The sequence below is a fragment of the Microtus pennsylvanicus genome, chromosome 14 (assembly GCF_037038515.1).
Source record: "Microtus pennsylvanicus isolate mMicPen1 chromosome 14, mMicPen1.hap1, whole genome shotgun sequence".
In the NCBI taxonomy this organism is placed as follows: Eukaryota; Metazoa; Chordata; class Mammalia; order Rodentia; family Cricetidae; genus Microtus; species Microtus pennsylvanicus.
Genome location: NC_134592.1, coordinates 15036869 through 15058299, shown reverse-complemented (window position 1 = coordinate 15058299; position 21431 = coordinate 15036869). Strand labels below are relative to the sequence as shown.

At 51.4% G+C, this 21431-nt stretch overlaps 1 protein-coding gene across 4 annotated transcripts in view; it reads right to left on the bottom strand.

The window, feature by feature from the left end:
• The window catches only part of Prima1 (proline rich membrane anchor 1), a 58137-nt gene extending 41063 nt beyond the window's left edge, over positions 1 to 17074 (bottom strand). For 3 of the 4 annotated variants that reach the window (XR_012907724.1, XR_012907725.1, XM_075948163.1), the window contains exons 1-3: positions 16426 to 16498; positions 15693 to 15816; positions 9952 to 10087 (exon numbers count right to left, since the gene is read on the bottom strand). Coding sequence is in view for 2 of the 4 variants with exons in the window: in XM_075948163.1 (XP_075804278.1) it covers positions 9952 to 10087; positions 15693 to 15785 (229 nt within the window). In the remaining 2 variants the exon portion in view is untranslated. Of the gene's footprint in view, positions 1 to 9951; positions 10088 to 15692; positions 15817 to 16425; positions 16499 to 16580 lie in introns of those variants that run through there. The other variant, XM_075948165.1, reaches the window with a different exon arrangement.
• Positions 17075 to 21431: the final 4357 nt, after the last annotated feature.

Here is a 21431-nt window from a genome sequence, read left to right as displayed (position 1 = left end):
GGCCCAGCATCCCTGCATCCTCTCTCCTCCTCAGGTCCAGCATCCCTGCGTCCCCTCTCCTCCTCAGGCCCAGCAGCCGTGCATCGGCTCTCTTCCTCAGGTCCAGCATCCCTGCATCCCCTCTCCTCCTCAGGTCCAGCAACCCTGCATCCCCTCTCCACTCAGGCCCAGCATCCCTGCATCCTCTCTTCTCCTCAGGCCCAGCATCCCTGCATCCTCTCTCCTCTTCAGACCCAGCATCTCTGCATCCTCTCTCCTCCTCAGGTCCAGCATCCCTGCATCCTCTCTCCTCCTCAGGTCCAGCATCCCTGCATCCCCTCTCCCCCTCAGGTCCAGTATCTCTGCATCCCCTCTCCTCCTCAGGTCCAGCATCCCTGCATCCTCTCTTCTCCTCAGGCCCAGCATCCCTGCATCCTCTCTCCTCTTCAGACCCAGCATCTCTGCATCCTCTCTCTTCCTCAGGCCCAGCATCCCCCCATCCCCTCTCCTCCTCAGGTCCAGCATCCCTGCAACCCCTCTCCTCCCAGGTCCAGCATCTCTGCATCCCCTCTCCTCTCAGGTCCAGCATCTCTGCATCCCCTCTCCTCTCAGGTCCAGCATCTCTGCATCCTCTCTTCTCCTCAGGTCCAGCATCCCTGCATCCTCTCTCCTCTCAGGTCCAGCATCTCTGCATCCCCTCTCCTCTCAGGTCCAGCATCTCTGCATCCTCTCTTCTCCTCAGGTCCAGCATCTCTGCATTCCCTCTCTTCCTCAGGTCCAGCATCTCTGCATCCTCTCTCCTCTTCAGACCCAGCAGCCCTGCATCCCCTTTCTTCCTCAGGTCCAGCATCCCTGCATCCCCTCTCCTCTCAGGTCCAGCATCTCTGCATCCTCTCTTCTCCTCAGGTCCAACATCCCTGCATTCCCTCTCTTCCTCAGGTCCAGCATCTCTGCATCCTCGCTCCTCTTCAGACCCAGCAGCCCTGCATCCCCTCTCTTCCTCAGGTCCAGCATCCCTGCATCCTCTCTCCTCCCAGGTCCAGCATCTCTGCATCCCCTCTCCTCTCAGGTCCAGCATCCCTGCATCCCCTCTCCTCTTCAGGTCCAGCAACCCTGCATCTTCTAGAATGGTCTCAAATCAGACAAAGTTAGCTCACCACCACTCACCTGCCCCTAGACTAATACAGTCACCATCACTGCCATCTCTGGCAGTACCAGCCTCGTCACTGTGCCCTAACATCTATTCTTCCCTTCTCCCTTACTTGCTTCCACAGGATCAATCTCCGAAAAGCAAATCTGAGACCTTACCATCTAGAGGTTCCCTGCTGCCCTTAGGTATAAATCCAAACTCCTTCCCTAGGCTCTGACCTGTGAAGCCCATGCAACCTCCTGTACTGCTGCCCCGCCCTTGCGCCTCTAAGGCCCCTCCCACTTCCACAATCTGCAGCCAGCAGCCACAGTGGCTTTTCTTGCCCATCATGTGGACCGTGCGCAGGCTGTTCCCTCCCACCCTCTCAGCTTCCTACTCTCCTTTAGTGGGCTCTTAGGTCCACTGGTGTCAGGGACCATCCTGGTACCCCGTCAGAGCACAGTGTAAACTATCTTCCATTTTCCTGCACTATACCTGTCTCCCACTCTCTGTCACAGCTATGCCCCCCTCCAGGCATACAAAGTCAACCATAGGTGCTATGACTGTGGGGACCCTTCCACCCTGGTCACTGCTGTCTCAGAACCCAGCCTATGCCTGGTGCACAGAAGATACCACAAGTATATCTGGGAAATAAACTACAGAGAGCCATGGGCTAAAGAGTTGGAGCTGTCACTAAGGACCCAGCAAGATACTCAGCAATTGTGCCTATCTAGGCAAGGATCCAAGTGTTAGTCAATCACAGATTTAAAAGCTGGGATGATTGCAATAAAGGAAAATGAAAGCCAGAAGAGCATGTGCCTGTATGTCCATGTTGCTACAGAACAGCGTGGCTGCCAAACATAACTGTGGTATAAGGCCAGCACTAAGACTTGGAAGGCTGAGGCGGGAAAAACATGGTTCACGGCTAGCCTAGGCTACAGAGACTTCAAGACAGTCTGAGCCTGGCTAAAACAAAACGAAACAAAACAAGGGCTTGGGATGCAGCTGGGTGAGGTCATTTGCCTGGCATGTGCAAGGCTCCATCTCTAGCATTGCAAAAGTAAAAGACACCACACATACACACACACACACACACACACACACACACACATACACAAAGAAAAGGAAAAAGGGGAAGTAAGTGAGCTCTCTGACCCTCTTCATTAAGAGGTGAGGTCTACCCCCCACTCCTTGACGAGCCAGCTCTGGTCACTGGATGCTATGGAACGGGACACAACAGGCACAGTGTTCTTTGTCTTTCTCAGCCTCACCGGCAAAAGGAATGCAGCTTCTGCCTACCTTGCAACCTTGCAACTTGGCCTTCACGTTGTGAAGAAGCCTGGACCACACAGTGACACCATGTGCAGTGCTCTGGAGGTTGACTCAGCTGAGGACCCCACCAATAAGTGACAGAAGCCACTGTCAACTTCTAGACCTGAGAGAGGAAGGCTTTGGAACGGCCCAGCCCCAGGCAGTTAACTGCAAATTCATAAAAGGCACATGGGGTCATCCTGGACCCTGTGACCTGGGGAGGGAAGTAACAACCCACCTGTGGGTCATCTACCGAGGTAGCTTATTTTCTAGCCGTATGGAACCAGAACAGGGCTGGAGTGAGGTGAGTTCTGCATGCATCACTGTGAATCCCTCAGAGGTAGGCTGGCCCTTCCAGCTGTGCAGCCTGGAACAAGCAGCTCACCCCTTCTGAAGAGCTGAACTTTTCAGAGAAAGTAAGGATAGCGCCACCATTTACAAACGAGTGTTTGAGGGCCCGCAGAGCTCCTGGCTGTGGGACTGGGGGACTAAATATCAGTTTCTCTCTACTGTTCAAAGTGGGGGGCATTCTAGCTGAGCATGGTGGCACATACATGTAAATCCATTATCTGGAAGACTGGAGGCGGGAGGATCCACCACTCCAGGCCAACCTTGGCTACACTGTAAGATCCTGCCTCAAAAATAAAATATTCTAGAACTTTCACAGCTTAACTGGAATCTTTCTGTTAATACGTGGCCCTTGGAGCATAAGGGACCCACACAACCCTATTCCAAGCTTTACCATGTTGGGGAGTCACTTAACCTCTCTTCTGATTTTAGTAAGAATAAAATAAATGCAGAAATAAAATCTGTCCCCGTGCATTTAAGTTTTGGGGCTCTGTGGGCGCACCGCCACACGCCTCTGCTCTGCCATTCTTATTTCCGGCCTGCCCACCTTGGACTCAGGCTCCTAGAGGGAGTATGCACGCTTTTCCTTTAGGGCTGGTACACAGTTCTTCCTCCCGTGGCCTGGGTGATCTGAGTCACAGGCAGGGACAACAGGCCACAGCTGGCCTGTACAAAGCAAACTCAGGTCCCCCGTTCTGGTGGCTGCGATGGGCTTTGTCTGGATATTGTCCCCCAACACCTTCTAGAAATTTCAACATGGAGGGTGGGGCCCCAACTTGACTCAGGGGATAGTAGGCTGGAAAGGACTGTTCTAGAAGGCATGTGAATGCCGTCTCAGAGCTCTTTCTTCCTCTCTGCTGAAGACTTGGGAAATCTTAACAGATGTGGAAGGTTATGTATGCGCACAATCTCAAGTTTATCCTCAGCCAGGTTCCAGATTCCTGTTTCCACCACCGTCAGTCTGATGGTTAGCAGCCTGGGATGACTACAACTGTCAGCCTTCGTAAGTCCTTTTTGAGACAGGGTCTCATGTGGCCCAATCTGGCCTTGAATCCCTCAATAGTCAAATGACCCTGAACTTCTGATGTTCCTGCTTGTGCCTTCCAGGGGCCGGAATTGCAGGTGTGAACAATCATTCCCAGATTAACCTTCATAAAACTTTTATTACATTTGCGTGTGCGTGCACACATGCGTGCACGCATCCATGTGTGTGTGCAAGTGACCATGCATGTGTAGAAGTTAGAGGACATTTCGTAGGAGCTATTTTCTCTTTCTGCCTTGTGGATCTCGGGGATCAAATTCAGCTTGTCAGGCTTGGCAGCAAGAGTCTTTACCACTGCACCAGCCCGGCCTTCACACGTATTAGCTGCCACTTACCGAGTGGTAACGGGGCTCCAGGCTCTCCATGGAGTTCACTTTAGAGACCATGTGACCACCCACACGTGACATGGACGGCTACTTGTCCTGGTTCACAGCAGCTCAGGAGCCCAAGCAACTCACGTGGCTGACGAGCAAAGGTCCACAGGGCAAGAAAGCCAGGCTCTGAGTCACAGATCTGTGATCCCCCCACTTGGGGTGGCATGGGGTTTGCCCAGGGTGACCTGCAGCTGGCCTGATGTCACAGTGCAGAGGAAAAGAGTCTGGTGGCCCCCAAAGCCCTTTGATTTGACTGCCATTCTATAGGGCTGTGCTTCTCACAGTGCCCCTGTGACTAGGGAAATGAGTGGTCAGCTTGGGTTGTTAGGCCCATGCTGACCTATTGAGCAAGGGATCCTGGGGATGAGGGCCAGAATCTTCTTAAGACAGCTTCTCAGGGGCTTCCAAGGACCCTGCCTTGGGTCCCCAGTGACTACAGCTCACTAACATTCAGAAAGAGTGAGGCCCCTAGGCAGCTGCCCTTTGTCCCGTGTGTGAGGGTTATGGGCAGAGCACAAAGAACAAGTTGGCAGCAAATACACATGCTGTTCAAGAATCTTCTCTGGCATGCCAGGAATGGTGGTGCATGTCTGTTAACCCCAGAACACAGAAGGTTGACGTGGAAGATCTCAAATTTGAGGCTAGCCTGGACTACACACTTACTGTCATACTGTCTCAACAAATTAACACATTCATTCAGTCACCTACTTGCTCATGCACTTACTCTCTCACACATGAACCTTCTGTGTCACAGGAGCTATTTCTAGACGCCTTCCTAGTGGCAGCAAAGGTGAGGGCTCTTTCAACAGTGGCACAGAGCTGGGCCCTACAGAATACAGGCCAGGCCTGTCCCTGGCGCCACATGCAATCAATAACCCCCCAAAGAACATGACAGGAAACAATTTTAAAAATCACCTTGCCTTTGCCAGGGACTCACAGCTGAGCAGTTTCCCCATCGGGAGACTTTTTGGGGTCCAGGAAACTGGGGAAACTGGGATAAGCGAGTCTTCCTGAGCAACAAGGAAGTGGTTGAGTGCTCTTGGATGGCGCAGGGCTGCTCGGTCACACGGAGGCCACCCAAGGGTCCCCGCAAAAGCCTCTGATCCTTACTTCCACTGGGTCTGCACCAAGGGTTGTCTCTCTTCCTGTGCTATCTACCCCAGGCACATGTCCCCACCCCTTGTGCCCCTGTGACAGCTGCTCTTTGTCCTGTCAGCCTTCCTCAACCTCATGCCTTCCTCGCGTCCTCCTCAAGTCCTATCTCCCTCCCTGCCCATCTGGTAGAAGATGGAGACACCATCTCAGACATTCCACAGGATGAAGCTAGACCATCTCTAAGGCAAGATCCTCTTTAAAGAATTGTAAGCCAGGAGCTTTCCGTGCACTGGTCAGAGCTGAGGCCTGAAGGACTCTATCTTGACTTGAATGACCAGGGAATCCACTTTCTGGACTATATGGTCTTTCCTCGTGTGTGTGTGTGTGTGTGTGTGTGTGTGTGTGTTGGTGTGTGTGTGTGTGTTGGTGGGGCATATTTTCTAGATAAAGAACCTGTACTGTTGAGGGACTCCTGGAGCTTAGAGTCATAGGGACAGCAGAGGAATAAAGAGCAAGACCAAGACTGAAAGGCAGGAGAGAGAGGAGAATCCCAGACCAGCATCATTTGAATTCATGGATACAGCAGATCTAATATTGCAACATTCTGACTCATGAGCAAAAGGGATATCATTTTTTTCTCTAACTTTTGTATTGCATAAGTCACTTCCAGAAGTATTGGAAGAGAGCGAGAAAAGGAAAAGAGAAGGCAGTGGGGATGAAGTAATAAGGGCACATGTGTATGAAAGTGACACAGCCAAAGTACTACCTTGCCGAAGAAGGATTGTCATCAAACTCTAACTTGCTGTGGACCCTGCATGCAACCCTACTGAACTGGCAAGGCAAGGTGTGCTCACTGGTGTAAGAGTGGCGTGACTGTTATAGGGGTAACCAACCACTCTCTGTTTGGAACTGAGGACTGCTCCACCAGAAGGAAATAGGGTTTGGTACTGTACACGTGGTCAGAAGCCCATGTTATAGACCATCATGAGGAAGCTACAAGCTACTGCTATCATTTTGCTGAATGGATTTATGTACACAAGTGCCTTCTAAGTATTTATATCAGTGCCTGGGGGAGAACCTTTCTGTTGCAATGAGAATAAGTGTTAAATGCTTGGCCCTCAGTGAACCATTTCTGTCACCTACTTCCTCCAATGCTCAAGTGGGATAAAAGGAACATAAGTGGAGAAGGAAAGAGTGGAGTGATGTGGAATGCTCACTTCTGGGCATGATGTGGCACCTATGATTATCGCACAAGACTGGGTTTGTTAATATTTTGCTAAGGAGGGGGAAAGAGCTCACAAAGTCCCACTCTTCCCCTAGGATTGGTAGAATATGTTGAGGGAGAAAGAGACATTTTCTTCGGTGGTGTAGCCACTGGCAGGTTGCTTATGCTCCTGGAAATAACTCTCATCGGCGCTTCTAGAGGCAATCATCATGAAACTCACTGGGGCACCAACAAAGGTGTGAAGGGAGGAAAGGGACTGTTGGTGGTGGAAGAGGACAGGTGAGGGCTGTCACAATCAAAATCACAATCAAAATCCATCACAGACAGAAGAGCCATGTCTACCTCTTATAACGAAGCATCCGGCTATTGTTTCAACCATCTCTTCTCTTCTCATCCAAAGCATCTTCCTGCCCACAGCTCAGCTTTGTCCCCTCAACCACATGGCATCCCCTCTGCTACCAACCCTCTTTTCTACAGCAACCAGCCTGGCTTCACATGCCAGAGACCTCTGAACATCAAATAATCTCAAGATATCCTTGCATTCTCGTCTGACATATCAACCCTAACACCCAGTCCAGGGTGCTGAAACTGTTGATGTCTCTGGGCAGAGGGAGCGAAGGTCCACCATTTATCTGCCTAACATCTCTGTTGGCTCATTCCTGCCCAGGCCACGTCGCAAAAGATGGGCCTGTGTCCCCGCAGTACTGTAGACGTTAGACAGCATGCAGTGCTCACACACACTCAAGCTCTTAGAGTTGGGATCCTGAATGCCCTCTGAGGGCCACGTGTTGAAGGCTTGATGCCCAGACTGTAGTACAACTGGGAAGAGATGGGACATTTAGGAGGTGGAGCCAAGTAGGAAGAAGTTAACTCATTAGGGCTGTGACCTTGAAGGGGATACTGTGACCCCAGACCTTTCCTCACTCCCTTTCCTTCTTAGCTGCCAGAATATGAACACGCCTCGTCCGCCATTCACTCCCGCCATGATAGACTGCTGCCGACACACATATCCGAAGCCCAGGGTCGAACAACCCTACCCTGAACCCTCTGCTTCAGAACGATTCTTTCCAGTTAGTGAGGTGATTCTCTCAGGCACTGTGCTACAGTGACAGGAAGCTACCACACAATCTGAAATGACCATACCACTACCAACTTAACGTGTTCCTTCTGATTCTCTCACAAGCCTTCAGATTGCCATGACAAAGCCCCGGCATCTATCTAAACAGGTGGCTTATGACTTCATAAAAGCATCTAAAAACAGGGCTGAATATACACAGAAAAACGTAGGCAAATAAGAGGTGATACTTGGATTTGGCGAAACTGGTGGGATATGGCTTGCTCCCCCAGGCTTTGGAGGTCCACAGGCCACCACTTTTAAATCCCGTTGTGATTTAGATGTCATTTGCCCCAGCAAAACTCTTGTTAAGATTTGGTTGGCTGCCAACATAGTGACATGTGGAGGTGGCGCCTTAAAGAGGGATTAATGTCTTCCTCGTGACACTAGATGGGTCCTCTTGGGAACAGACAGGTCTCAAGAGCAGTTTGCTCTGGCTAGCTTTTTTCCTCTCACATCTGCACAAGCCCGGCTGCCCTTTGGTCTACCTTGGCAGGAACCAGCAGGAGGCTCTTACCAGATGTTGCTCCCGGGCTTAGGTTCCAGCCGACCCAGAGCTCTTCCCTTTATAAACTACCCAGTCTTGGGTACTGTCTTACGGCAGCCAGAAGTGTTTTAAGACAACCCCACTGAAGACTGCGATACCCAAGACGGGTCTCACGCAGCCCGAGACTGGTCTCACACAGCACGAGAAGGGTCTCAGACAGCACGAGATGGGTCTCACGCAGTCCTACCTCCCAGATTGCCCAGCCTTTGTTCATGCCGTACTTCTGTTGTCTGTTGGATCTAATCTCCACACAACCTCAATACCAACCCACGACAGTCCCATTTATTTTATAGACCAGGTTCTGCATGCATGGCGGGTCACATAGCAATAATTCATCCACTTCCCCAGCCACTACTTACAAGAAACACAGTCCCCACCCCAGGTTGAAGACAGCTGGAAGGCTAATTTGAATTTTAGAGGTGTAACCTTACCTAATGACTCAGGATTGTCCAGTGTCCCTGGCAAATGATTCCCATACTTTCATAGGCCACCCTGGTTGCCGATACGATCTGTAAAGCTGGGCGATCCCAAAAGGACAAGACAATCCTCCCCTGTGTCCAGGGCAGATGTGTAACAGCACAAGAACTTGAAGGAACTCTGGCTGAACATGTGGAGCTATTAGATCCCAGAACTCGGGCCTGGGGGCCAGAGACTGGGCAGCAAGGATGTCTCAGGAAAGGAAGGTGACATCTCCAGGGACAGGTGCCAAAGGCTGCCCTTATCACATGCAAACGGGATCTCTCAGGATAAACGAGTCAGAGAGCGCCCAGGGATAGAAAGAGGCCAGAGCAGAGGACCTGATGAGATTCGGTTCTCACTCAAACCTGCAGCTGAGTAACCTAACAGGATGCTAAGCCCCACCCCAAAGGCTCTGACTCATAGATGTAAAGAGAGAGGCTGAAAATAGGTTATTTGGGGTTACACTCCTAGAAGCACAGGGTTGCAGCATACCCATAAAAAGGAAAGAATTCATACAAACTGCAAAGGTGGCCCTGAACATTGTATTGCCAACTAGGCACCAAGAGGCTGGACACACAGCCTGGCAGGGATGGAGCCTCCTCACGGTTATTCAAAACACACCACACTTCATTCAGTGGAGAGATGATCATAGGCACGCTACAGGGTAAACCTGAAGGGACCCATCTACAGCTCAGAATCTCTTCTAGAGACCCCAGGAACCACCACCTGAAGCAGGAAACTTAGCTGTGCAGAAGTCTGGGCCGAGGCCATTTCTAACTAAAGAAATGCTCCTTTGTTTGCGTGACCAGGCAATTGAATTGTGCAGAGATGCAGTCACCCAGGGAGGAGGCGAGCCCAAGAGGCTTCCGCAGGTTGGGTACAAATGGCCAAAAGACATAAGTGGATCTTGGCTCCCAGATCTTTGCCTTTGGTGCTAGCCTAACCGCCTCCTTAAGCAGGCATCGGAATTGAAAATGAAAACTGTGTGGGTGAGGTATTTAAGATCGTACCCAGAAGCTGCCCCCTTTAAAGATCTGGCAGAACATTCCAGGCTGGGTCACTTATCAAATGGAGATTGACTTTTATCCGATTAACCCATGGAGAGGCATCCTTCTCCATCTCGCAGGAGCATTCTGGGGGAATAGCATTCTGCAGACTGCAGGGGAAAGTTGGGCCTTGGCTTCCCTCCCGCTCGGCCAGTGGAAAATTACAAAGAAGACAGAGCTGTCCTCCGTCTCATCTTGTTCATCAGCCCTTCCCCGGGCACAGGAAAACATATAGAGTAACCCCTCCCCCCAAATAAAACCAATGAAGGATCCTTCACTTACCTGGGGCGGATAGTAGTCTGGGAGGTGGTGGAGGTGGAGGCGGAGGGGGTAGAGGAGGTGGGGGCCGGCACTGGCAGATGTGTTGGCAGCTGTCGGTCACCTTAGAACAAGACTTCTGGGGCTCAGCATGCGTCACCTGCAGATACGAACATAGCCAGGAGACATAGGAGGCCAAGAGATAGATAGAAGCTGAACCGAGCCTGCCCCAAGTCCCTTCCGGGCCACAGCTTGGGATTCTTCATTAAGACCAAAGTAGGCAGAATAGACAGGAGTCAAAGGGGGCTATACCCAGAGAGTGGCCGCCTTCTCCATCGTCTAAGTCCCATACCCGCTTCTTACTCCTTGAGACAGCACAGGTCAAACCCTCACCTTTCCAGTAATAGCTCGTTCAGTCTTTCTGTGTCTGTGAGGGACAGTGTCCCCCATATTGGAAAGGGAACCTACCTGGCTGGGCCTTGGTCTGTTTCACATATGATCAAGGGGCAGGATAACCTGCTGATGTTCTCTAGATAGCATCTGAGTAGTTTGTGGGGAACACATCGACCAAATCATCCGGTCCCTCCCAGCGGCCCCCAAGTGCTTCCTCACTATCCAGAGGACCTCATGGCCCACAAGTCACAGAAAAAACAGCCCCTGGCAAACCTCCATGCATCCGCCTTTCCCTGCCCCACCCTCCTGCCATCCCCGGCCACTGCATATACTGTCTTGGTGGCTGGAATGTCTCCCTCCTGACCCTCTTTGCTGTCACTACCTTGGCCAGGCTGTATCTCCTTCTCAGAGGTTTCCTGGTATCAGGTCTAATTTCCGCTACTTAGTTCCAGCTTGTCTTCACTGTTGGACTGTAAACTATGTCAGTACAGGGCTATGCCTTGGCTTCTCTCTCACTGTTAAAACCAACACCCAAGGGAAGGGCCCAACGTTCCCAGAGAGCTGGCCATTGAATGGATAAACATCAAAGACTAGACCAGAACCTCTGCCTCATAGGTACTGGGCCTGGGCTTTTCCCAGGATGCATCTCTGCTTCTTGATGTCAGCTACTACAGAAGTCTGTCATCACCAGTGGTTCCTCAGTCTAGCTGTGCCCGGAACCCAGCCGGCAGCTTCGGCACATTCCTGCCTTAGCCTTACCTATAACCAGTGAACTGAGACTTTTTCAGGGGAGCTGCGCCTGGGGGGTTTGCTTCAGTCTCCCGGTCAAACACAAAGAGAGCCATCCTAAGAACCATGGCTTAGACAGTTGCCGGTGTCCCTCCATATGCAGAAGATTGTAAATCCAGGAATCCAAAACAGACTTCAAGATAAGAAAAGACTTGGGAGCAGTCCCTTGCCTCAGTGGAAGGCACAGTTAATTATTCTGGCTTCACATGGGCAAAGAGAAACACAAAATACCAATGTCCCTGCAACTTCCACTCTGTCATTGCAGGTGACTCTCCTAGGGTCCCTCAGCTGTGTGAGAGAGGGCACAGGACTTGGTGCCACCTGTGTGGCACAGCAGCTGCATACAGTGGATGTCAGGATGGCAGAGAGAGGCTGGACCAACTTACAGCCCCAACTTACCACCTAAGAAGTCAATGGACTCCTACAGACTACCTCTTGGTATTTTCCAAGGCCACTGGCTGTGTTTCTGACCCTGGAAGGCAGCCCTGTCTCCCGAGGGAAGGGTGTATCCTTAGAGTATGCGCTCCCTTCGTTCCTGCACCAATATGATTCAATTGTCAGAGTTGGAGGTAAAAAGACCAGACTCTACTGTAGGTCTGAGGCTCTCCCACAATCAGGCCTGACCCCTGCCCTGCTCCAGACCATCATTGTCTGAGACTCAGAGCTCGACCGTGCAAACTTCACACCACGCCCAGCCAAAGCAATTACTTTTCCAGTTTTCCAAGACACACTCAGTGCAGGAGAGTTCAGGAAGAGTGCATTGGTTTGACCTGGCCTGACACAATAACCTACTTTTTCTGTGAGGGGATATTAGGGTACAGGTCCATGAGGTGTTTAATGTGATCAAATGACAGGCAAGACAATTGAGATCAGTTTTCAAGACTGAAGGAAGAAGAAATGAAGGAGCTTGCTCATTGCATTTTAAAAATCAATGGCTCCTGGTCTCTCATGTGAAGGCTCCGCTGAGACCCAAGGGAACAACTGCCTGACCTTACGGAAGGGCCAAGTCTGAGCTGGCTGTCCTTCTTGCCAAGGGGTGGGCTCTAGCTGGGACCCCTCTGGAGTTTCATATAGGCAATTCTGCATGAGCCCAAGACTGATAACTCTGTCCATTGAATCCTTTATCTACCAACAGGCTTCTCTTCCCTTTTCAAAGCCCTTTCTTACACAATGGCCTGGGACAAGCTGCTCCTGCAGCCTGCCTTGGGCCTTCCTGCTCCCTGTTTTCCCTTGGCTGTGCAAGTCCCCTGGTGTTTTTATACTGTCTGTCCGCTCACACAAAACCACAGGGGTCTCAGGCAGACACGTAGGTGGCCTGTGTCATGTTCATGCTGAGCACGTGACATGCCAAGCCCTGTTAGTGACATGCTGTCTTCCCTTCATGAGGACAGATATGAGAAGCTTATTAGCTACACAGTACGTGAGACGATCAGACTAAATAACGGACTTGGTGTCCAATGCAACACTGTCAGAGCCCAGGGACCACCTGAGGCTTGCCTTCGATACTTTCCTCCTTTACTGTTTGAGTCACTTTCAGTTTGATTCACAGCTCCAGGGACATCCATCACGGCGGGACATGCTCAGCAGCAGTAGCCTGATGTGGCTAGTCACATTGTGTCCACCGTCAGGACGCAGAGGGACGTAGGTGCAGACAGAGGCAAACAGGCACTTTATTGGGAACAGGGCTAGAGCTCATTTGTGGGATATTCTGGCTGAGAATTGGGCTGTATTTTGCCCATGTCCTGAGAATGTGACTTAAATTCAAGACCAATTTGTGTGACTCTCACATTCAGTGTGGATGTTGCTTCCTTAACAAGTCCAAAACTTACCTGCCTGTCTCCATGTTCTCTGCTGCTTGAATCCATGCCTACTGAGTAGTACCTGCCTCTTACCTAATATTGCTAGGGAAACTTCCTTGTGAAATCTGAATGGTGGATAAACATGAAACAACACTGCTGCTGATAATATCCCCAGTATCGTATGGAATATACTTATGCTAACAGCCCAAAAGGGCTTTGCATCTGCTCAATATGATAAACCTGCCCTCACCATAGACCTCTTTGCCCCTTGTCTTGTGCCGTGGAATCGGAATCCATCCTCCTAGACAACCTAGGCTGAGATGTCTAAAGTGACAATCTGAGACATTGTCATGTCTGACTTTGAACTCTCCATTGTCCCCAGGAGTCCTAGATTCAAATCTCCACTACAAGACAGTCAGGGCCTTGCCTCTTCCTCTTCTCCCAGGTTTTTCCATGCTTCGTCCTTGCCCTTGGCTTCAGCTTGTTCCCTCTGTCAAGATGCTGACCTCTCTCACGTCTCAGGGTGACACCTCAATGGGAGGTTTCTTGGACTCTCCTTCCAGGTCTAAAGCCATTTGTTCCTCCTGAGAGATTTTGCCTACAATAACTTGTCTAATGATCTAGCCAACACAGCCTGCCAGTGCCACAAGGACAGGGACCACAAGCTACTTGCACTTGACGCACAACCTGTCATCCAGGAGGTGCCCGGTAAATGTTGCTGCTGGAAAAGGCATGCTGGGGAGCTAAGTGTAAGAATCAGCTTCTGCCAGGTCTGGGAGAGCTCGGCTTTTGTGCCTGCACACAGGGACACACAAGGCCGGATCCAAGCCTGTCTCTTTGGCAGTTGCTTTAGACGAGTGCCCACAAGGCTGACGGCTTCTGGCATCTCTTAAGGAGATAGGCCAGCACCACAGTGACCTGAGGAGACACACTCCTGTCACACCTAATAAATCTGCCAGCCCGTCGTCCTCTTCCCTTACAAGAAAAAAAATCGACTGAAGTGAACTTAGAAGAAACCCAAATCACAAAACCTCCATTCCAGACACATTAAAATGGGTGGTAGTTAAGGAACATCCCTACCAACCTTTAGCAATTAAAATGCCATTGGACTTAAGGAACTCAGTGTCTTATCTTGCCATAGCCAGAAGTTGCTGCCAATTTCAAGAGAGGAACCTGCCGCATGAGGGACCTAGGTTTCTTGCCTCATCAACTGGTCCATTAATCACAAGACAGTTATACGGAGCCTATCTTTTAACCCTCTAAAGGATTCTTAGGAAGGATGCTCATGGAAGCAGTGATGGTTCCGAGCTCTTTCTCTATGTTGGGGAAACTCCTATGATCTGACAGAGGAACACAGCCTTAAGAGCTCACAAGCTTCTTCCTCCCTCCTGTGTTCCTTCCAGAATCCAGCTCTCCTGCTTAAAAACAAGACCCACTCATTCCCAAGCCCCCTTCCTTTCCTCTGCTCCCTCTGTCCCTATCATTTGCAGATTAATTTTCCAGAGCTTCAAGCCAAGATCTTGCCCGTCCTATTTAACTGGAGGATTCTTTTCTAATTGATTTTCATGAGAATTGATTTGTATTGAGTTTGAGACTCTGAAACACACTCGCACAATTGCTCCTGTAAAAAGCTGCCTGGCTGTAGGACACTCGGAGCTGGGGTTTTTGTTTTGTTTTGCTTTGCTTTATTCATCCTTTGGAGGGTAGGCAGGTGGCAGTGACTCTTCTCTTTAGATCCCTCTAAAGCGTGGGGCAGCCAGCACTCTAGTCCCAAGGCAATGTTATCAGTGCTCTCTTGGTCCTCATGGAAAGATCTTTGGGGAGGCAGAGAACGAAGCATGTGCACGCACAGACAGGTGAACTCCGAGATGGAGCCCAGCTAGAAGCTGAACCGAGGTTCCTCGTCTCAATGGCCCAAGTATTGAGAAGTGACAAGGGCACAGAGCAAGTTTAAACAAAGCAATCATAAGCCAGGGGCAGGCCAGAGCAGAGGAAGCCGAAACACTGGACTGTGCTGGGGATGGGGTGTCTCTAGAGGGTGATGGAGATGCAGGGGTCTGCCCAGGGATGGCAGGGCAGATAGCACCTTACATCCCAGTAACAGCAGGGACAGCTTCTAACCACATTGCCTGGGATCCAGGTGAAGTACCAAGTCAACAAGTACTGACTCCATAGCAGGAAGAAAGGAGAAAGTCGGGTTCAGGGAGCTGCAGGATGTTGTCAAGGTGCTTAGCTGGTAAAGGACAGAGCTGGGTATGGGAATTCTGGGCAGGACCAGAGAATGTCCCATCCAACCTCTCTGCAGCTGGTAGGTGCTTGCTTAGTCCCTGTTCTGCAAACTGGGGGACCAAAGTTTTTCTCCTCTGGCGGTCTCTACAGGTGCTCTGCATGAATGGTGGGTCACGTGGCAATAATCCCTCCACCTCCCCAGCCATTATTTACAACCCCAGGTTGGAGACCATAGGAAAGCTAATTCAAAGTTTAGGGGTGGAATCTGGTAGGAAAAACAAAGAACCATAGTGGGATTCTTTTTCTTTTTAAGTTCGTTTCTTTTCCCAAATGCTGCAGTAGAGATTACAATGAGGTCTCAGTACCTTTCTGTGCCAAGTTCGATTCTGTCGGTCTTAGGCCAGAACTGAGGCTCCTTATGAAGCTTATCTTTTGGGGGGTTAGAGCACGCTTTTCTTTCTTCCCAACTGTATCCAGGATCAATCAGTGAGTGACTAGAGAAAACGCTCCGAATTGACCCCACCCCCTTCTCAGGAGGCCTCTATGGTCTCTCACCTGAACGAAGCCCCAGAGAGGGTGAAGCGCACAGTGCAGCAGTAGTGAGGGCCAGCAGCAGCCAGGGCGCAGCACCAGGTCCCGGAGTAGCATCTCGATCCGCGGCGCCCACTGGTGGGCTGAACTGTCAAGGGAGCAAGGCTTGAAACAGATGGACACTGTGCAGGCACATTAGCATCAATTCACGTCCCAACGCGGCGAGAACTCGCTTGCCCCGCACTTTGGGGCACCTGCGCGAAGCAAGCCTTCATTTTTGTTCCATTGTGTACACTTTCTGACTCTCAGTGCATCCCTGAACTCACACCCAACCCTGGTGCACACCCCTTCCCCCTCAGAATACTGCGTGCACACCTTGATCCCATACACGCCTCCAGAAAGACTCAAACACACTAACTGAACCTCATTCCGCCTCAGAAACTGCCTTGCACAACTCTCACGAAGAGTAAGCTTCAAACCCGGCAAAAACCACTCTGCGCGCGCACGCACTGTGACCCCCGTGCAATGCCACCGACTCCCGCCCGCACACTCTTTGACTCTGCATGCACAGTACCACCAAATCACTCGCTGCCTGCAATCACTCTGCCCCAAGGACTTCACTGCGCACACTGGTACTTAGGGCACCTCGGTGCGTTCCCCCATTGGCCGCCCAAGCCCCAGCTCCTGCTCCCGGGCAGGCGTAGGTTTTCCCGAACGCCCCCATGCCCGCCCGCACCCCTCCGATGCCTCACGCCACCTAGTCTGGCGGCGAGCCCCACCGATCCGAGACACGGGGAAGGGAGGTCAGGTTTCCCCCCACAGCAGCTCTGTTTCTCAACCGCAGGACGGCCCCCATTTAAAGCCAGCCGCCTCCCCAGTCCCCCGCCCTCTAGGCGGGGCCTCCAAGCTCACCCTGGCGGCTGCGCGGGCGCTCGGGGGCTTCACACGCAGCGGAAGAGCGCGGGGCGCTGGAGCAAAAGTTTGCGCGCCGCTTGGGCCTCTAGGGCAGCTGATCTGGGGACCCGGGGCGCGGCGCGCTTGCACTGAGCTCCGGGCTGCGCTTGGCCGAGCGCGGGCCGGGAAAGGCGGCCCGCCCCAAGCCCAGGGCCCAGGTTGGACTGCCCAGGCAGAGGGCGGAGAAAGTGTCCTCGGATCCTTGGGGAGCTGGCCGCGCGAGCCCTCCTCCAACCCTGCCGCGGGTCCCTGCGCCGCCCGGGTCCCCGCCCTTCCCGGTGGCGCCGCGCGGCTGTCCGGGGCGCGTGGTGCCGGGGGGCCCTCGGGAGGTAGCGGGCGAGAGACGCCGGCCCAGAGCGCCCGCTCCGGCAGCAGGGCCGCGGGCGGAGGCGAAATAAATAATGCACGAAAAAGGAAAACAGACGTGAGCGGAGCCAGAGCCTCGCCCGCCTCCCTCCCGGGCTGCGCTCCCGCCCGCGCTCCCTGCTGCCGCGGCCGCCAGCGCCGCTGCAGTGATTCCTCGTCTCCATCTAGCGAGGCTATTGTGTATTGGGCGCTTAATAATTTATTTATTCACCCCAGAGGCCAAGGACTCCCAGTGACAGTGGCATCCTGCTCCTGGTTTGCCCTTCCCTCAAGTTCATCTACAGGAAGGTGGTAGTGAGATCTGACTAGTGGGATCCCAGTCTGAGCGCCATCCTCCCGGATGTCCCCTTTCCCTGCAGGCTCTGCGGGTGCCGGACTAGGAGGGTACAGGCTAGCCCTCCAGTGCAATGTAACTGACCTCCCTCCCCTCGACTGTCAAGACCTCAGGACTCTCCTCCTTTACAACGCTGAGTCTTGGAGAGAAAGGGGAGTCGCGACGTCCCAGGGAGAGCCTTCCCCCCCCCTGGGGGGGCTTTTCCTCGGCCACCCGCAAACTCCTGTTTAAAGGCAAGATTATCAACAAGTCGGTTCTTCAGGAAGAAGCTGGTTGCCTCTTGTTCAAATGAGCTCGCTGCTTCTACCTCCCAGGAATCTTCGCGGGCGCCGTGGAGGCGCCCTGCTCATCTGTCCATAGCGCTTTATAAGCGCTCTGATTGATGGTCTCTGGAGGTGGGGGTGTGACAATCCCAGGCGAAGTCCCCAAGAGTTGGGCAATCCTGTTTTGGGCTTGGGTGAGAGAACCAATGGCTTAAAGTGGTGGGTAGATACCACAGCTCACCTCAAAATGACTTTGTTCTTGTCTGTTCCCAAGGGCACCCTTCAGTCACTCCACGTATACCCACACCTAAGTATAAACCGCTCCTCAAACCAGGTTTTAGACCAATTTTCAAATAGCTTCCTTCATCAGAGCACATAGCAAGGCCTTCCCTTCTTACTGCATGCCTGACTGATGTACATGTGTGCCCCGCCGATACCCAGTTCTATTCAGCAGATGTCAGGGAAGGCTTGCCCCTTCCAAGAACGGGGAGCAGGGTGTGGGGGTGGCAGGTAAGGGAACCCATAACAGCATTCCACTGTTACTGAGACAGGGGCCTGCACTTATGAAGAGAGTCGAGGAATAGAAGCTAGGGAAAGCTGCCAGGATAAAGGGACCTAGGGAACGTGTCAATAATTTTGTTAATCCCTTCGGCAAAAACCATGGAGACATGTGTCCCTTCATTAATTCAGTCATTCATTCCTTGCAGTATCCATAGGCACCTAGTACAACAGCAACAAATGTCTGTAACCAATCCCATGCTATTAGGTCAGGGAGATGGGATGGGAGGAACCACTGATGAGAAAGGAGCTTCCCCAAACAGTGTGGAAAAAGGGAATGGAGCCTAGGCCTGAGGCCTGTCCGTCAACAGAAATAAAATGATGTCGGATGCTTTCACGTCTTTGAAAACGTAGCTTAAGCCAGTATAGGACTCTAGTCTTTAACTGAGACAACAGCACCAGGTACCTGGAGTCCTTGGCTACTTGAAAAATATTACTCATGCCACATTTTTTTTGTAGTTTTTCGAGACAGGGTTTCTCTGTAGCTTTGGAGCCTGTCCTGGAACTAGCTCTTGTAGCCCAGGCTGGCCTCGAACTCACAGAGATCCGCCTGCCTCTGCCTCCCTAGTGCTGGGATTAAAGGTGTGAGCCACCGCCCGGCCTCATGCCACATTTTAAGCTCAGTTCTCATCGTTCTGGGAGGCTAAGTTATTGTTCCGAGTGGAAAGTCCAGTGTAGTTGGTTCTTTGTTCTTTGTTTTTGTTTTCTCTTTGGGGGCCCGCCACCCAGCTTCCAAATAAATACACAGAAACATATTCTTACTTATGAATGCCCAGCCTTACCTTGGCTTGTTTCTAGCCAACTTTTTTAACTTAAACTATGCCATTTCTCTTTAACTATGTTTTGCCTCTGGGCTTTTTCCCTTTCTTTATTTGATATATCATTCTTTCCTGCTTACTCTGTGGCTGGCTATGTGGCTGTGAAACTGGCCCCTGGTGTCTTCCTCTCCTTCTTTTCTTGTTCCTTGCTCCTTGCTTTTCTGTTCCCAATATTTCTCCTCCTGTTTATTCTCTCTGCCTGTCAGCCCAGCCTATCCTTTCTTCTCCTAAGCTATTTACTGTTCAGCTCTTCATTAGGCCAATCAGGTGTTTTAGGCAGGCACAGTAACACAGCTTCACTAGTTAAACAAATGCAACATAAACGAATGCAACACATCTTTGCATCATTAAACAAATATTCCACAGTATAACGAATGTAATCTTAAACTAATATCCCACAACAGTCCAGAGATGTTTCCTAGGCAGAAGCACACAACTCTTGCCCTAAGAATCACAGATACTAACTTTTGATTACAGGGTCAAGGCATTCTTGACTGGGGTGTAGCTCAGTTGTTGGAGTGCTTACTGTACACAAAGCCCTGGATCCTAGGTACAACATAAACAGGCATGGTAGTGCACTCAGGAGGTAGAAGCAGAGCCAGGACGATGAGAATTTCAAGGTCATCCTTAGCTACATAGCAAGTTGAAGACAAACCTGGGTGGGTTTGTATGTTGGTGTTCAGTTTTTCAAATCCAGATTTAACCGATGTACCTCTGGAGAATCACCTGGTCCCCAACATCTTAGCCCATCTAACAGTGGGGAATGTTACAATCCCGCTTAGAATAAAGACTTCCTCCTCTATAATAGGTTTTATATGACTGTGAAGGACCTAGGGAGGTCCTAGCTTCCATCAGCCTTTCCGGACTCCTGTGACTTCTGGTATCTAATTCCAAGAGTAACCATGCAACTTTGCCAGGAGACAGTCCACCCCACCTTGGAAACACATGGGCCAGTGAAAGATGAAAGATTAAGGATGAAGGGAGACCTTGCTGTGGAGTCTAGTGGTTCCATTTGTACTATAAGGAGCTGACCAATAGGTGTGACAGAGTACCTAGTGTCATCTTCTGAAGCTGTGGCCGGTTCAATAATAGTCAGTCTTGTGCTTGCTTCCCTCTTTCCCCTTTCACCTTATTCTTATTGCTCTGGGGTTTTGGCCCTCATTGAAGTGTCTCTGTCAGAGTTCTCCAAAGGAACGGAACAAACAGAATGGACCAATAAGAGCTGATTTATGAGATGAGTGTACACAACCAGAGGCTGCGTAGTCCCACAGTGTCTATCTGCAGACTTAAGAACCAGAAAATAAATTCCGAAGTGCAAGAAGCTGGGAACCTCAGAACAAGTGAGGACAGCAGCAGCCCCAGCTGAAGGCGGCAGGTTTGAAAGCTTGGAACATCACTTAGGCAAATCCACAGCCCAAGAGTAAAGAATCCAGGGTGTGATGTGTGCAGGTGATGGTAACAGCCCCCTAAAATAACACTCAAGAGGAGAGGCCTGTGCCCTCTCGTCTGAGCAACCCCCTTGGTCTTTGCTCTGGAACCAGTTCACAGCCCATCTGATGGTGTGTCTCACATTCGGGTCTGTCTTCCCGGCTCAGTTCTCCGATCTGTCAATGTCTGAAGGAATTCTTACAAAACCTCCAGGGTGTGCTTTACCCATCTTCTATGCATCTCCATCTGGTCTACCTCTTAGACCCACCAGGCTTGGCTTCACTTACTGAAACAAATTGATGGGACAGCCAAGTCCGACATAACATCTAGAAAGTCTAGGTGCTCTACTGGACCCCGCCCTGCCTGCCACGTTCTTCCTTTTGTCCCCGGATCATTGGGCTACCAGCCATCCCTGTTTAGGTGCTGAGGAGCTCCATCTGGATCGGTGAGTGTGTGCGATCCAGGGGCGGATTGTCCCGGAAGAGAGCACAAACCCCCCTCCCCCAGCTCCTTCTGCAGGGCTGTCTTTCTTACACACGACCCCCCCCTCCCAGCCTGCATTATCTGCAAGGTCCTCTGCTCAGGAACAGTTTTCTGCTCCTACACTAAGGCTACCCACCCAGAGAGGTGAGTGCCTGCCTACCGGGCAGGCCTCAAGGACCCCCAAAGTTTGCGCGGGCACCTTCAGCTTGCCCGGTAGGGTCTCCTGTGCTCTACTGGACCCCGACCTGCCTGCCACGTTCTTCTTTTTGTCCCCGGCTCATTGGGCTACCAGCCATCCCTGTTTAGGTGCCGAGGAGCTCCATCTGGACGGGAACGGTTCCTGCTTCTACACTGAGGAGATACACCCAGAGAGTCAGTCACAGCAAAGTCTGGACCAAGACACCAGGCCTCTCCTGGCTCCATTTGAAGGAAGAGATGGGAAGGCACCAATGCAAGAATTCCTCCAACAACCTGAAAGGCAACATGACATCACCAGAATCCAGGGATCCCGAAACAAGAAGAATTGTACACCCTACTCCAGAAGAATTAGAAGAAATCG